Consider the following 16,909-nt stretch of genomic DNA (forward strand, 5'->3'; position numbering starts at 1 on the left):
ATTCCAGCATACAAAGGCATTCTGAGAGTCTCCATTTCCTAATTGATAAATTCTAAATTGCTTAGCTTGATTTTGAAGGCTTTCTAAAAATCTGGCCACCCACTCTTTCTTACTTTCTTTCCCCATAATTTTTCAAAACAGACAGTAGGTTATATCCAATGTGGACTGCTATTGACAGAACATATATTATTCTTTCCCATTTGTATTTTTGATTCGGGTTGCTTCTTAGATTGGGATGTCTTTCTATATATTTTTAATTTTTTTCTATGATTTTACTTACTGTTATATATGATCATTCCTTTGCTTGTGAAAAGTTGGGATTGAAGTGCTACCTATTTACCTACTCACCCATATGCTATTGCTGGTCCCTTTTGTCAGTTGCAGTAACCATCTAATGAGGGAGCAATCATAAAAGAAGGAAAAGTTAATGTGCTTTTATTTAATTAAAATACTTTTGTTTTTGATATTTTTATATTCTGTACATGATGAAACAACAAAATCACTAATGTAGATTTTGGGACAACTTTTCAAGTACCATTTAAACTTTTGTAAATAGTCGTATCTTTGCTGTTTATTACAGAAGTATCATTTCTCCACCTTTTTCATAATCATAAGAAAAATCCCAACCAGGCATGATGGCTCATACCAACAATACCAACACTGTGGGAGGACAAGGCAAGAGGATTGCTTGAGGCCAGGAGCCTGGGCAACATAGTGAGAACCCCATCTCTACAAGAAATACAGAAACACTAAAAAAAATTTAAAAAAGAGCCTGTAGTCCCAGCTGCTGCAGGCTGACACAGGAGGCTTGCTTGAGCCCAGGAGTTTGAGGCTGCAGTGAGTTATGATCATGCCACTGCAAGATAGAAGACCTTAAGCTTGCTGAACGAAGGCATTGCTTTGGCTTTGTTTATTGTTGCATCCCCAGTGACTAGCAGACATGCTTAGCATGTAGTAGCACATAGTAGTTATTTAATACATATTTATTGCATGAGTAAACAAACACTAGGATTTAGAAACATTTACATTTGGACCCAGAAAGGTGACAGTATTTATTATATTGGAAGGAAATTAAGAATTGTAGCCCTGATAAGGATTATTTATATTTTTTTTCTGTAATTCTTCATGATAATTTGTGTATTGGGGTAGTCTTTAGCTGTCTATTGCTACATTCCAAATCACTCCAAAACCTAGTATCTTAAAACAATGAGCTTTTTTATTTGCTCATAATTTTGCAATCTGAGCTGTGCTCAGCTGGTCAGTTCTATTGATCTTACAAGTGGTCACTGGTGTGGCCACATTCAGCTGGCAGGTAGACTGGCCTGGGCCTCTCTGTCATTCTGTTTAGTCTCAGAGCCTCTGTCTCTGTACTGTGGTCTATCCATATTGGTGGCCACACTTCTTACATAGTGACTCAGGGCTCTCCAGAACACACAAATGGAAACTTGCAGACATTTTTAACACCTAGGTCCCAAACTGGTACAGCATGTCTTCTACCATAGTCTGTTTGCTAAAGCAAGTCAACACTTAGCCCAGCTTGAAGAGGAAGGGTCTGTATATATGGGTTTGTATGCTGAGAAACATGGTTTATTGTAGCACTATTATAGAGTGATTTTCATAGCTTTGGTCATTTTCCACTATTAATTTAGCTGATCATCTTAGACATAGTTAGAAAATACTTTGCAGCTCAGTAATCAACTAGCACTTTTAATTATGAATTAAATTGGCCTTAGTTTCAACTTTTGCTTTACATTTTTTTTGTATTCCTATTCTTGGCAAATAATTCTTTTTATTCCAACTATTAGGGATGCTGTGCAAGATTTTCTTCATGAAATATATTTTTTACCTGATCATCCAGAATTAAAAAAGATAAAAGCAGTTCTCCAGGAATACAGAAAGGTATTTGATTTTTAATTTGTGGTTTAGGAGATCATTAATACAGAATTATTCCAAAGTTCCAATACATTGAATAAAGATCCTTTAGGATCATATCTAGGGATAATAGAGCCCTATTATGATGGCTAATTCCTGGTGAGCAGATAATGCTACCATGAATCCATGACTTTTGGAGGGAAGCTTTAGCATTTAGATTAAAGATGTAATAGCATTAGATAGAACAGAGAATGAAAAATACCGTTTTTCTGCCTTTACTACCCCGACTGAAGTGTCCTTACTTATTGTCCCAAAAAGAAGAGCTACCCATAGCTGCATGCCCTAAGAGAAGAAAGGAAAGCTGTGGGAAGATTCTAGTTCTGTTGTGCTACAATCCATGATACAGAAATTTCAGATCCGAATGATTCCTGAGATACGGAAGGGGAATAATCCGTAATTCCAGCATCTTAAGTCTAGTGAGCTCCCTAAAATTATAAAGATGTTAATGGTGATTTCGTAGCACTTCTGGACCTTGGGTGTCACCGTGAGTAGTGAAAGGAAGTGAATTACCTATATAATCCCATGGACCTGGTTCAAAGCTGTTATGTAGCCCTGTGTAAATTAAGAGAGGCTAGGCTTACACTTTCTGTCAAGAAGCATTTATTTTAGATAAGTAAATTCTTACTTATTTGGGCTAAAATTTTTCTCCAGGCATAAAAATTTTACAATGAAATCCCTTTCCCTCAGAATTACTAAAAATGACACATGCTATACAAAGGAAGGAATGGAAATTTTAATTACTTTTAAAATTTGATTTGGGGTGTAATTTAATGATAACTATATAGGGAATTCAGGCCTTTGGAAATGGTTGTTAAAATAGTCAATTAATAAGATATGTCTCTCTGTGCTTTGTGTTTAGGAGACCTCTGAGAGCAGTGATCTTCAAACAACCCTTCAGCTCTCTATGAAGGCCATTCAACATGAAAATGTCGACGTTCGTATTCATGCTCTTACAAGCTTGAAAGAAACCTTGTATAAAAATCAGGTATGCTAAGATGCTATAATTTAAAATGTATAGTGAAGAAAGGTTGAAGGTTTAAAGAAAATACGACCGAATGACATTTTTGTTTGAGATTTAGTGAAAGAAGACATTTTTGTTTTACCTGAATTATCAGATCTGACTGGAAATTAGGAATCCATGCGATGCCCTTTGAGCTTGAATCCCAGGGATTTGCAGTTTTTTTAAGGATCATGATTTGTTGGTTATATTTTAGGTTACTGTATCTTCCTAAGTAAAGATATATATATTTGTATAGCAGCAGTTTATGTAAGTCTTCTCACATATTTCCTATGGATATATGTTATATGAAATGTCAGCAATTTTACCATCGTACATTTTGACTGAATTAACTGTTAGTTTTAATGAAGCTAAATCTTTAAGTTTACTTTTTCAAGGGGCCAGTGAACTTTATTCTTTTCTTTGGCAACATAATGTAGATTATCCCTAAATTTGATGATAGTGAGAACTGGTATTTAAAATACCAGATCACTGTATATGAAAAACTGGAAAAAATTTAACTGAATTACTCATTTTTGCATATCTAGATCCTATCTGGTAAGATGTGAGAGCCTAAGACCCTCATGAATTTTGGGATTACCATTCTATAATGGAAGGGTTATATTTCCTTCCATTGATAGAAGCAAACACTTACTTAGGACAAAAGATATACATGATGGTAATGAGCACATGTTTCTGGGGCAGTGAGTTTGTATAACTAGTGTGGCTAGCGGCCAGTGTGGAGATGATCCCAACAGACAGGAGGAGCCTTGAATCTCCTCTAGGTTAAGGCATAACATGCCTTCCTGACTATAGATGTGCATTATTAATGTTACAGTCTCTATTCCTGCTCTAAACTACAATGAAACTATCCAGTGCTTGCCCCTAGCCTCATACCTTTACTTGGTTTTCAGGTAACTCAAAGGACTCTTAGCCATCTAATTTAATACAGAGATTTATGAATCACAAAGGTTTTCTCCTCTTTACATGGAAGTTTTCTAGTTTATGTTATTTCCAAGCAGATGGCGTGGTCATGGTCTAACATAAGGAAACTTGACCTTGATCATCACTTCCTAGATGTAAATAACTAAATCCGACAATTTGAGGAGATTTCTTACAGTCTTAGGGAAAAGCCACAGCTGCCCCACTTTGCCTCCTGGATCACAAAAGATAAATCATATCTGGCAACTCCTTTACAAGGATTCCTTCAATGTAAAGCCCCTATGTTAATAGATTACCTAGACAGAATAAGAAGGGAAGTGTACTTGCAGGAGTCTCGAGTAGTCTGATTAAGATATAGCCATATATTATTATGGGATTTTTTTAAAGTAAGGATTAATGTAGTTTATCATCTATATCTGGATAAATTTATGGCAGGCTGGTAAGAAAAAACTAAAGACAAGGAAGATTGGAAGATCTATGGAGAGGTAAGAAAAGAAGAAAGATCCAGAAACACGTGTCTTCCCAATCATACTCCAGCAGACACTGGCCCAAAGCACCTGGGAATAAAGAGAGGAGGAAATGGGTTCTTTCTCAATTGTGGTGAGAAGATAACAGTAAAGTTGAAGACAATTGAGTTAAGACTTGGAATAGTACTGTCCAAAAGACCTTTCTGTGAGGATGAAAATATTCTATATCTGTACTCTTCAGCAGTAGCCACTAGCCACATGTGGCTCTGTTGAGTACTGGAAATATATGCTTAAACATTATATTCTGAGGAGCAGAATTTTTAATTATATTTAATTTTGCTTAATTTAAATTTATTTATTTTCAGAGGTAGGGTCTCTGTGGTACAGAGGTGTGATGATACCTCCCTGCAGCCTCAAAATCCTGGGGTCAGCAATTTTCCCACTTCAGCCACCTGAGTAGCTAAGATTACAGCTGTGTGCCACCATACTCACCTAATTTTTTTTAATTTATTTTTATTTTGTAGAGATGGGGTCTTGCTATGTTGCCTAGGCTTGTCTTGATCCCCTGGCCTCAAGCAGTCCTCTTGCCTGGGCCTCCCAAAGTACTGTGATTACAGGTGTGAGTCACTATACCTGGCCTAATTTAAATTTAAATAGCCCATGTGGATAGTAGCTATTGGATTGGACAGTGCAGCTCTACAAGTTCGTTGACCCTACAGGAATACCACCAGAGCATGAAACTGGCATAAAATAAGAGGATTAGAAGCCAGAGTCTGTGTAGTCAAAACTCTTAAAGTCCATGAGACAACAAATGCCAAAGATCCTGTTTTAGAATTTATTTATTTATTTTTAATTATTATATTTAAGTTCTGGGATACATGTGCAGAATGTGCAGGTTTGTTACATAAGTATACATGTGCCATGGTGGTTTGTTGCAACCGTCACCCTGTCATCTACATTAGGTATTTCTCCTAATGCTGTCTCTCCCCTAGCCCACCACCCCCTGCTATCCCTCCCCTAGTCCTCCCTCCTCTAACAGGCCCGATTTGTGATGTTCCCCTCCCTGTGTCCATGTGTTCTCATTATTCAACACCCACTTACGAGTGAGAACATGCGGTGTTTGGTTTTCTGTTCTTGTGTCAGTTTGCTGAGAATGATGGTTTCCAGCTTCATCCATGTCCCTGCAAAGGACGTGAACTCATCCTTTTTTATGGCTGCATAGTATTCCATGGTGTATATGTGCCACATTTTCTTTATCCAGTCTATCACTGATGGGCATTTGGGTTGGTTCCCAGTCTTTGCTATTGCGAACAGTGCTGCAGTAAACATAGTATATGTGTCTTTATAATAGAATGGCTTATAATCCTTTGGGTATATACCCAGTAATGGGATTGCTGGGTCAAATGGTATTTCTAATTCTAGATCCGTAAGGATTTGCCACACTGTCTTCCACAATGGTTAAAGTAATTTACACTCCCACCAACAGTGTAAAAGCATTCTTATTTTGCTACATCCTCTCCAGCATCTGTTGTCTGCTGATTTTTAATGATTGCCATTCTAACTGGCATGAGATGGTATCTCAATGTGGTTTGATTTGCATTTTTCTAATGACCAGTGATGATGAGCTTTTTTTCATGTTTGTTGGCTGCATAAATGTCTTCTTTTGAGAAGTGTCTGTTCATATCCTTTGCCCACTTTTTGATGGGGTTGTTTTTTTTCTTGTAAATTTAAGTTCTTTGTAGATTCTGGATATTAGCCCTTTGTCAGATGGGTAGATTGCAAAATTTTTTTGCCATTCTGTTGGTTGCCAGTTCACTCTAATGGTATTTTCTTTTGCTGTGCAGAAACTGTTTAGTTTAATTAGGTCCCATTTGTCAATTTTGGCTTTTGTTGCTATTGCTTTTGGTGTTTCAGTCATGAAGTCCTTGCCCATGCCTTTATACTGAATGGTATTGCCTAGGTTTTCTTCTAGGGTTTTTATAGTGTTAGGTCTTATGTTTAAACCTTTAATCCATCTGGAGTTAATTTTTGTATAAGGTATAAGGAAGGGATCCAGTTTCAGCTTTCTGCATATGGCTAGCCAGTTTTCCCAACACCATTTATTAAATAGGGAATTCTTTCCCCATTGCTTGTTTCCTTCAGGTTTGACAAAGATCAGATGGTTGTAGATGTGTGGTGTTACTTCTGAGGCCTCTGTTCTGTTCCACTGGTTTATATCTCTGTTTTGGTACCAATACTATGCTGTTTTGATTACTATAGCCTTGTAATATAGTTTGAAGTCAGGTAGCGTGATGCTTCCAGCTTTGTTTTTTTTTTTTTTTTTTTTTGTTGCTTGGGATTGTCTTAGCTATGCAGGCTCTTTTTTGGTTCCATGTGAAATTTAAGGTGTTTTTTTTTGTTTTTTTTTTTCCAATTCTGTGAAGAAAGTCAATGGTAGCTCCATAGGGATAGCATTGAATCTAAATTACTTAAGGCATTATAGCCACATTCACGATATTGGTTCTTCTTAACTATGAGCATGGAATGTTTTTCCATCTGTTTGTGTCCTCTTATTTCCTTGAGCAGTGGCTTGTAGTTCTCCTTTAAGAGGTCCTTCACACCCCTTGTTAGTTGTATTTGTAGGTATTTTATTCTCTTTGTAGCAATTGTGAATGGAAATTCACTCATGATTTGGCTGTTTGTCTGTTATTGGTGTATAGGAATGCTTGTGATTTTTGCACATTGATTTTATATTCTGAGACTTTGCTGAAGTTGCTAATCAGCTTAAGGAGATTTTGGGCTGAGGCGATGGCATCTTCTAAATATATAATCGTGTTGTCTGCAAATAGAGACAATTTGACTTCCTTTTTCCTATTTGAATAACTTTATTTCGTTTTCTTGCCTGTTTGCCCTGGCCAGAACTTCCAATACTATGTTGAATAGTGGTGAGAGAGGGGATCCTTGTCTTGTGCTGGTTTTCAAAGGGAAACCTTCCAGTTCTTTCCTATTCAATATGACACTGGCTCTGGGTTTGTCATGAATAGTTCTTATTATTTGAGATACGTTCCATCAATACCTAGTTTATTGAGAGTTTTTAGCATGGAGGGCTGGTGAATTTTGTCTAAGGCCTTTTCTGCATCTATTGAGATAATAATATGATTTTTGACTTTGGTTCTATATAGGTAATGGGTTGTGTTTATTGATTTGCGTATGTTGAACCAGCCTTACATCCCAGAGATGAAGCCAACTTGATGGTAATGGATAAGCTTTTTGATGTGTGCTGTTGCAATCTGTTTGCTGCCAGTATTTTATTGAGGATTTTCGCATCGATGTTCATCATGGATATTGGCCTGAAATTTTCTTATTTAGTTGTGGCTCTGCCAGGTTTTAGTATCAGGATGATGTTGGTCTCAAAAATGAGTTAGGGAGGATACCCTCTTTTTATATTGTTTGAAATAGTTTCAGAAGGAATGGTACCAGCTCCTCTTTGTATCTCTGGTAGAATTCGGCCATGAATCTGACTGGTCCTGGACTTTTTTTGATTAGTAGGCTATTAATTGCTGCCTCAATTTCAGACCTGTTATTGGTCTATTCAGGGATTCAGCTTCTTGTGGTTTAGTCTTGGGAGGGTGTAAGTGTCCAAGAATTTGTACATTTCTTCTAGATTTTCTGGTTTATTTGCATAGATGTGTTTATAGTATTCTCTGATGGTAGTTTGTATTTCTGTGGCTTCAGTGGTGATATCCCCTTTCTCATTTTTTATTGCATCTATTTCATTCGTCTCTCTTTTCTTCTTTATTAGTCTGGCTAGCAGTCTATCTATTTTGTTGATCTTTTCAAAAAACCAGCTCCTGGAGTCATTGATTTTTTGAAGAGTTTTTTTTTGTGTGTCTTTTTCTCCTTCAGTATTCTGCTCTTATTTTAGTTATTTCTTGTCTTGTGCTACCTTTTGAATTTGTTTGATCTTGCTCCATTAGTTCTTTTAATCGTGACATTAGGGTGTCAATTTTAGATCTTTCCTCATTTCTCTTGCAGGCATTTAATGCTATAAATTTCCCTCTACACACTGCTTTAAATGTGTCCCAGAGATTCGGGTACGTTGTGTCTTCATTCTCATTGGTTTCAGAGAACATCTTTATTTCTACCTTCATATCATTATTTATCCAGTAGTCATTCAGGGGCAGGTTGTTCAGTCTCAATGTAATTGTGTGATTTTGAGTGAGTCTCTTAATCCTGAGTTCTAATTTGTTTGCATTGTGGTCTGAAAGACTGTTATTATTTCTGTTCTCTTGCATTTGCTGAGGAGCGTTTTACTTCTAATTATGTGGTCAATTTTAGAATAAGTATGATGTGGTACTGAGAAGAATGTATATTCTGTGGATTTGGCCTGGAGGGTTCTGTAGATGTCTATTAGGTCCGCTTGGTCCAGATCTGAGTTCAAATCCTGGATATTCTTGTTAATTTTCTGTCTCATTTATCTAATATTGACAGTGGAGTGTTAAAGTCTCCCACTATTATTGTGTGGGAGACTAAGTCTCTTTGTAGGTCTTCAACAACTTGCTTTATAGGCCAGGCATGGTGGCTCACATCTGTAATCCCAGCACTTTGGGAGTCCAAGGCAGGGGGATCATGAAGTCAAGAGATTGAGACCATCCTGGCCAACATGGTGAAACCCCGTCTCTACTAAAAAAAAATACAAAAATTAGCTGGGCGTGGTGGCACACATCTGTAGTCCCAGCTATTCGGGAGGCTGAGGCAGGAGAATTCCTTGAACCTGGGAGGCAGAGGTTGCAATGAGCCAAGATCACGTCACTGCACTCCAGCCTGGTGACAAAGCAAGACTCTGTCTCAGAAAAAAAAGAAAGAACTTGCTTTATGTATCTGGGTGCTCCTGTCTTGGGTGCATACATATTTAGTATAGTTAGCTCTTCTTGTTGTATTGATCCCTTTACCATTATGTAATGTCCTTTGTCTCTTGATCTGTGTTGGTTTAAAGTCTGTTTTATCAGAGACTAGGATTGTGAACCTTGCTTTATTTTGATCTCCATTTGCTTGGTAAATTCTTCTTCCATCCCTTTATTTTGAGCCTACATGTGTCTTTGCACGTGAGTTGGGGCTCCTGAATACAGCACACAATGGGTCTTGACTCTTTATCCAGTTTGCCAGCCTGTGTCTTTTAATTGGGGCATTTAGCCCATTTACATTTAAGGTTAATATATTATGTGTGAATTTGATCCTGCCATTTTGATGCTAACTGGTTGTTCAGCCCATTAGTTGATGCAGTTTCTTCAAAGTGTCGATGGTCTTTACAATTTGGTATGTTTTGGTAGTGTCTGGTACTAGTTGTTCCTTTCCATGTTTAGTGCTTTCTTCAGGAGCTCTTGTAAGGCAGGCCTGGTGGTGACAAAATCTCTTAGCAGTTGCTTGTCTGTAAAGGATTTTATTTCTTCTTTGCTTCTGAAGCTTAGCTTGGCTGGATATGAAATTCTGGGCTGAAAAGTATTTTCTTTAAGGATGTTGAATGTTGGCCCCTACTCTCTTTTGGCTTGTAGGGTTTCTGCTGAGAGATCCTCTGTGAGTCTGATAGGCTTCCCTTTGTGGGTAACTCGACCTTTCTCTCTGGCTACCCTTAGCATGTTTTCCTTCATTTCAACCCAAGTGAATCTGACAATTGTGTGTCTCAAGATTGATCTTCTCCAGAAATATCTTTGTGGTGTTCTCTGTATTTCCTGAATTTGAATGTCAGCCTGCCTTGCTAGGTTGGGGAAGTTCTCCTGGATAATATCTTGAAGGGTGTTTTCCAACTTTGTTTTATTCTCTCTGTCACTTTCAGGTATACTGATCAAATGTAGATTTGGTCTTTTCACATAATCCCATATTTCTTGGGGGCTTTGTTCATTCCTTTTCACTCTTTTTTTCTCTAATCTTGCCTTCTCACTTCATTTCACTGAGTTGATTTTCAATCTCTGATATCCTTTCTTCTGCTTGATCGATTCGGCTATTGAAACTTGTATATGCTTCATGAAGTTCTCATGCTGTGTTTTTCACCTCCATCAGGTCGTTTATGTTCTTATCTATGCTGTTTATTTCAGTTAGCATTTCATGCTACTTTTTTTTGCAAAGTTCTTAGCTTCCTTGTATTGTGTTAGAACATGTTCCTTTAGCTCGGAGAAGTTTGTTATCACCTACCTTCTGAAGCTTGCTTCTGTCAATTTGTCAAACTCATTCTCTGTCCGGTTTTGTTCCTTTCCTGGTGAGGATTTTTAATACACTGGAGGAGAAAAGGCATTCTGGTTTTTGGAATTTTCATCCCTTTTGCACTGGTTTCTTCCCATCTTCATGGATTTGTCTACCTTTGGTCTTTGACATCGGTGACCTTTGGATGGGGTCTCTGAGTGGAAATCCTTTCTGTTGATGTTGAAACGATTTCTTTCTGTTTGTTAGTTTTCCTTCTAATTGTCAGGCCTCTCAGCTGTAGGTTGGCTGGAGTTTGCTGGAGGTCCACTCCAGACCCTGCTTGCCTGGGAATCACCTGCAGAACAGCAAAGATTGCTGCCTTTCCTTCATGTGGCAGCTTTATCCCAGAAGGGTACCCACTAGATGCCAGCCAGAGCTCTCCTGTACAAGGTATCTGTCAGCCTATGCTGGGAGGATACACAGGATACAGGGGGATACATGGGGGTCAGGGAGCCATTTAAAGAGACTACCTGTCACTTATCAAAGCTCAAATTGCTGTGCTGAGAGATCTGCTGCTCTCTTCAAGGCTGTCAGGCAGGGATGGTTAAGTCTGCTGAAGCTGTATCCACAACTGCCTTTTTGACCAGGGCTCTGTCCCAAGAAGGTGGGGGCTTTACTTATAAGTCCCTGACTGGCTGCTGCCTTTTTTCAGAGATGCCCTGCCCAGCAGGAGGGAGTCTAGTGATATATTCTGCCTGCAGAGGCCTTGCTGAGCTGCAGTGTGCTCTGCCTAGTCACTGTGTAAACTTCCTGGTGACTTTGTTTACTCAGGTGAGGTTAAAACTGCCTACCGGAGCCTCAGCAGTGGCAGACACGCCCCACCCCCCACCAAACTAAAATGTCCCAAGTCAAGCTCAGACTGCTGTGCCTGGGAAGTTTGAGGCTGCAGTGAGCCAAGATCATGCCACTACATTCCAGCCAGGGCAACAGAGCAAGACTGTGTCTCAAAAAAAAAAAACAAGCAGAAACAAAAAACCCACATTACCCCATGACCAGCTGCATTTTATTCCAGTACTGCAAGGATAGTTAATACTTAGCAATTCATGAATATAATTCACTATATTAATAGATATAAAGAGAAAATCATGCAATTTCTATAGATGCCAAATAGACTTTGACAAATTTTATCCCCTACTTCAAATGAAAACACTCAAGAAAACAGAAATTGATGAATATTAACTTAATATATAATAAATGTGTCCATATATATGCATTTTTATCTATGTGTATACATACATACATAATGGGAAGCATATACACATATACATATACACATACTTAATGGGAAACTAGAAACATTCCCACTGAAAGCAAGGTTTCCTATTATCTGCACTATTTCATATTCAGTTGGTGATATTGGCTAAGGAATTTAGGCAAAAGAAAGCAATCAGAGACATAAGAATTGGAAAAGATGTAAATATTTACAGATGATATGCTAATCAGAGACTTAAGAATTGGAAAAGATGTAAAACTATCTTTGTTTTTTATGCTAATATACTTTGGAAATTATAGAGAATCACTGATAAAACATGAATTCAGTAACGTAGGGGATATGAAATTAACGTAAAAATTAATAATTTTCATATAAGAAGCAATAACCAGGTAGAAAATTTTTTGGAACACCCCATATACAATAGCAACAGGAAAACAAGATAGTTGAGAATAATCAAGAAATGCATAAACCAACAAGAGGAAGATTTTAAAACACTTCTGAAAGACACAAAAGGGTAATAGGTAATAGATTTAACTAAATGAAAACCATCACTGCTTTAGCCTGTTTGCTTTGCTATAAAGGAATTATAATAAATTACCCTGAGTCTGGGTAATTTACTAAAAAGAAGAGGTTTATTTGGCTTACGGTTCTGCAACCTATACAGGATGCATGGTGCCAGCTTCTGCTTCTGGTGAGGGTTTCAGCAAGCGTGAGCTTTTACGCATAGCAGAAGGATAAGGGGAGCTGGCATATCTCATGATGAGAGAGGGAGCAGCAAAGTGATGGGAGGAGGGCCACATTCTTAAATAACCATTTCTCACCTGAACTAATGGAGCCCAGCTTAGACCTGAACAATAAACTCATTTATTACCACAGGGATGGCACCCAGCCATTCATGAGGGATCCACCCACATGACCCGAACACCTGCCACCAGGTCTCACCTCCAACACTGGGGATCACATTTCAATAAGAGATTTGGAGGGGACAGATATCTAAACTATATCAATCCTTTATTATTGGGTAGGTTGGTTCAATTTATAACGATTTCAATTCTCCTTAGGTTAATTAATGTAATGCAACCCCAATGAAAGTGCCATCAAAGTTTTTTTTTTTTTAACTGTAGGAAGTTTATAAAAATGTTTATAGGGAAAAATAAACATGTAAAAATAGTAAACTCCCCCTCTGAAAAAAAAGATTATGAGAATATAGTAGCCCAACCAAACATTAATATACTTTGTAGCCACTACAACCATAACAAAGAGATAACTGGTGTATGAATAACCGGACTAGTGGGAAAGAATAGAAGGTCTAGAAATAGACCCAAGTATATATGAACATTCAGTATATGATAATAACTGACACTTCGTATCTGAGTTTTACTTTTAACTGATTACCAGGGGGTGGGTGGGTGTGTGTGTGTGTCTTTACAGCTGAATTAACCTGTAATGTTATTTAAGAAATCAGCTATTGAAGATTCTGGATAAGAATAAGTGTCATTTTTCTTTTGAAATGTATTACTCTAATTTGGATTACTCATTACATTTCTCACATGGAGTTTGAGATGCTTCTATATGCTTTACTTTTACTAGAAAGAAAATAATATAAAGTAGTTCTAAAGTGATCACACAAGTAGGATATCTAAATCTTCACTGGCTTGAGAATAGTTTCTTCTTACTTAACATTTTATTTATTACAGCATCCTGAAGAGATAGCTGAAAAAAGACTATTAGAATTAACATATTTATCATTAGGCTGCCTTTCTTCCGACCTTTTTTTCCATCCTCACAGAACCCTTTTCTATATCTTTTTTTCCTTTACTAGTTTTTATACACTTTTCAAACTTCTTGTTTTACCTAATAGTTCTTCCTACTTCACTATCTACTGAAATATTTGTCCACTGTCCTGTAAAAGTTACTCTTTTTTTTTATCTCCTTCATTGCTTCTTTGCTATATAAATATGTTTGTTATTGTACATATCATATGATATTTGTTATTTGTTTTCCTTTTAGACTGTGAACTTGTTAAGACTTGTTTTACTGGGTTTTTTTTTTTTTTTTTTTTTTTTTTTTTTGTATACCGATATAATACACAGTAATGCTTGTTTATTGGATTAATGATTAAAGACTTTCAAACATTTAATGATTCTAATTTTACAGGACATATTGTGAACTATGTTATGTGAACTCATCAAAAACTAGCTGAAAAGATTGCAGATACAAAAATTTAATTTTGTCAATATTTATGTTAGATATTCCTTAATATTTTTAAGCTTCCTAGTAAAGGAAAACATACTAGTCTGTAGAAACTATGTTTAACTTTTCTTTCTACTTTTATTTTAGGAAAAACTGATAAAGTATGCAACAGACAGTGAAACAGTAGAACCTATTATCTCACAGTTGGTGACAGTGCTTTTGAAAGGTTGCCAGGATGCAAACTCTCAAGCTCGGTTGCTCTGTGGGGAATGTTTAGGGGAATTGGGGGCGATAGATCCAGGTCGATTAGATTTTTCAACAACTGAAACTCAAGGAAAAGATTTTACATTTGTGGTAAGTAGTGGAAATTTGGAATGACAAAAGAGTTCTCTGTCCTATTGAGGTTTATATACTCCCTTTATAAAGAACAATTCAGATTTTCCTTAGTGACAACTTGACCTAGAACCAGACAATTAGTTAAAGTTGGGAGTTTATTTCTTAATACTATTGCAGAAACCTTTAGCCAAAAAAGTTTGAGCCCCACCTAGGGTGTTGTATTCTTGTAAGTAAAGCTTCCTATCATAATAATGACAATACTTAAAGCCCAAACATTTCTTTAAATATTACTTTTTAAACCTGATTGCTAGTGTTTCCATGGAAAACTAGTATCCAGGATATTACAAAAGTGTGTGTATAAAAATGTTTTGTAGTCAAATGAATTTGGGAAATCCATATAGAGCAAAATTAAAAGTGGCTTTTTTTTTAAGGACTTTTAATGTATCTATGTGCATTGTGAATCTCTAAGAATTAAGTTCCAATAGCATACAATATATGGGTATATTAAAATTATTTCTTAGAGTTTCTCAAATGACTCTTGGGCTCTCCAGAATGCAATTTAGTGAATGCTATGTATACATTTTGCTTTTGTGTGTGTGTGTAAGACAGAATCTCGCTCTGTCGCCCAGGCTGGAGTGCACTGGTGTGATATCGGCTCACTGCAACCTCTGCCTCCTGGATTCAAGTGATTCTTCTGCCTTAGCCTCCTGATTAGCTGGGATTACAGGCACATGCCACCATGTCTGGATAATTTTTGTGTTTTTAGTTGAGACAGGGTTTCACCATATTGGCCAGTCTGGTCTCAAACTCCTGACCTCATGATCTGCCCGCCTTGGCCTCCCAAAGTGCTGGGATTATAAGTGTGAGCCACCATGCCTGGCCTACATTTTGCTTTTTTAATGGTTAAAAAACAACGCAAATTGTTGGAGCTATGGAAAAGTTGAATAATATTTTGTACACTTTAGAAATAGCTTAAAAATCTTTACCTTTTGGCTTCTTAACTACAGATTATATTTAGTCTTGATACCAAACTTAGTTTAACCTCACTGTCTTTTCCTTTGCCTAAGTTAAATTCACTTAGGCAGTTAAGTTAAATTTACCATGAAAGAAACAATATACCTTAAGAAAATTTATACCAGTTATCCTGGAATTTTCTTTTTTTTATTTTTCTAATTGAGACTGGAGTAGAAGATTTAAGCTTTGCCTATGGATTATTGATGGAGCTAACAAGAGCTTACCTTGCATATGCTGATAATAGCCGAGCTCAAGATTCAGCTGCTTATGCCATTCAGGTAAGAATGGATATAGTCATTACTGACTTTAAATTGTTTAATTCAAATAAGAAAGTTGTAAATTCTATACTTGTGAACCTCCTCCTATTTGTTTGAATTCTCACTTTTATCAAAGTTATACAAGTTCATGATAAACATTTTAGTATACAGAAGCATACCTTAACAGATTATTACAGGTATAGATGCTTTAAATTTTTTGTATGTATATACAAATATATGCTACTGCCTCAGCTTTGTGACCTAAGTGAGTTACTTAAATCGTAGGCATTGAAATGAATGTCCTAAGGAAGTTCACAGCTCTAAAACTATAAAATTCTGTTTATTTTTCTATGTACAAGCATAACTCAGAGATAGTATGGGTTCAGTTCTAGACCACCACAATAAAGCAAGTATCTCTATAAAGCTAGTTACATGAATTATTCAGTTTCCCAGAGCATGTTAACATTATGTTTACGCTATGCTACATAGTCTGTTGGGTGTGCAAGAGCATATCTAAAAACCAATGGACATGCTTTTATTTAAAAATCTTTTGTTTCTAAAAAATGCTAACCCTCCTCTAAGCTTTCAGCAAGTCATAATGGTTTTGCTGGTGGAGGATTCTGCTTCAATGTGCGTGGCTGCTGATTAATTAGGGGGTGGTTGCTGAAGGTTGGGATGGCTGTGGCAGTTTCTTTAAAAAGTCAGGCAACATTGAAGTTTGCCACATCTGTTGCCTTTCATGAAAGGTTTCTCTATAGCATGTGATGCTGTTTGATACCATTTTCCCCACAGTAGAACTTCTTTCAGAATTTGAATGAGTCCTCTCAAACCTTGAAACTGCTTAATCAATTAAGTTTATGTAATGTTCTAAATCTTTTGTTATCACTTGAATAGTGTTCACAGCATCTTGAGTGGAACCACAGTAGATGCCATCTCCAGAAACCACGTTCTTTGGTTATATAATGACTCCTCATCCATTCAGGTTTTATCATGAGAAGGCTGTAATTCAGTCCTACCTTCAGGCTCCACTTCTGACACGAGTTTTCTTGCTGTTTTCATCACATCTGTAGTTACTTCCTCCACTGAAGGTTTGAACCTCTCAAAGTTGTCCAGGAGGGGTTAGAATCAACTTCTTTCAAACTCCTGTTAATGTTGATAGATATTTTCACTTCCCATGAATCATGAATGTTCTTAATGACATGTAGAATAGTGAATCCTTTTCAGAAGGTGTTCAGTTTACCGTGCCCAGATCTGTCAGAGGAATTATTATCTGTGGTCGCTATAACCTTGTAAAATACCCATAAAAATTAAAAATTAGAACAAAAAAAGTAAAAAAAAAAAA

General features: G+C 36.9%; 1 protein-coding gene across 5 annotated transcripts in view; it reads left to right on the top strand.

Annotated features, from left to right (window-relative positions):
• The window catches only part of ATR (ATR serine/threonine kinase), a 108,868-nt gene that overhangs the window by 46,502 nt on the left and 45,457 nt on the right, over nt 1–16,909 (top strand). For 4 of the 5 annotated variants that reach the window (XM_032264380.1, XM_032264355.1, XM_032264345.1 and 1 more), the window contains 4 exons: nt 1,806–1,899; nt 2,792–2,917; nt 14,108–14,314; nt 15,475–15,588. In XM_032264380.1, the coding sequence (XP_032120271.1) occupies nt 1,806–1,899; nt 2,792–2,917; nt 14,108–14,314; nt 15,475–15,588 (541 nt within the window). The remainder of the gene's footprint in view (nt 1–1,805; nt 1,900–2,791; nt 2,918–14,107; nt 14,315–15,474; nt 15,589–16,909) is intronic. The other variant, XM_032264372.1, reaches the window with a different exon arrangement.

This window comes from Sapajus apella, unplaced genomic scaffold (assembly GCF_009761245.1).
Source record: "Sapajus apella isolate SASKATOON/1434 unplaced genomic scaffold, GSC_monkey_1.0 scaffold4, whole genome shotgun sequence".
NCBI classification, from domain to species: Eukaryota; Metazoa; Chordata; class Mammalia; order Primates; family Cebidae; genus Sapajus; species Sapajus apella.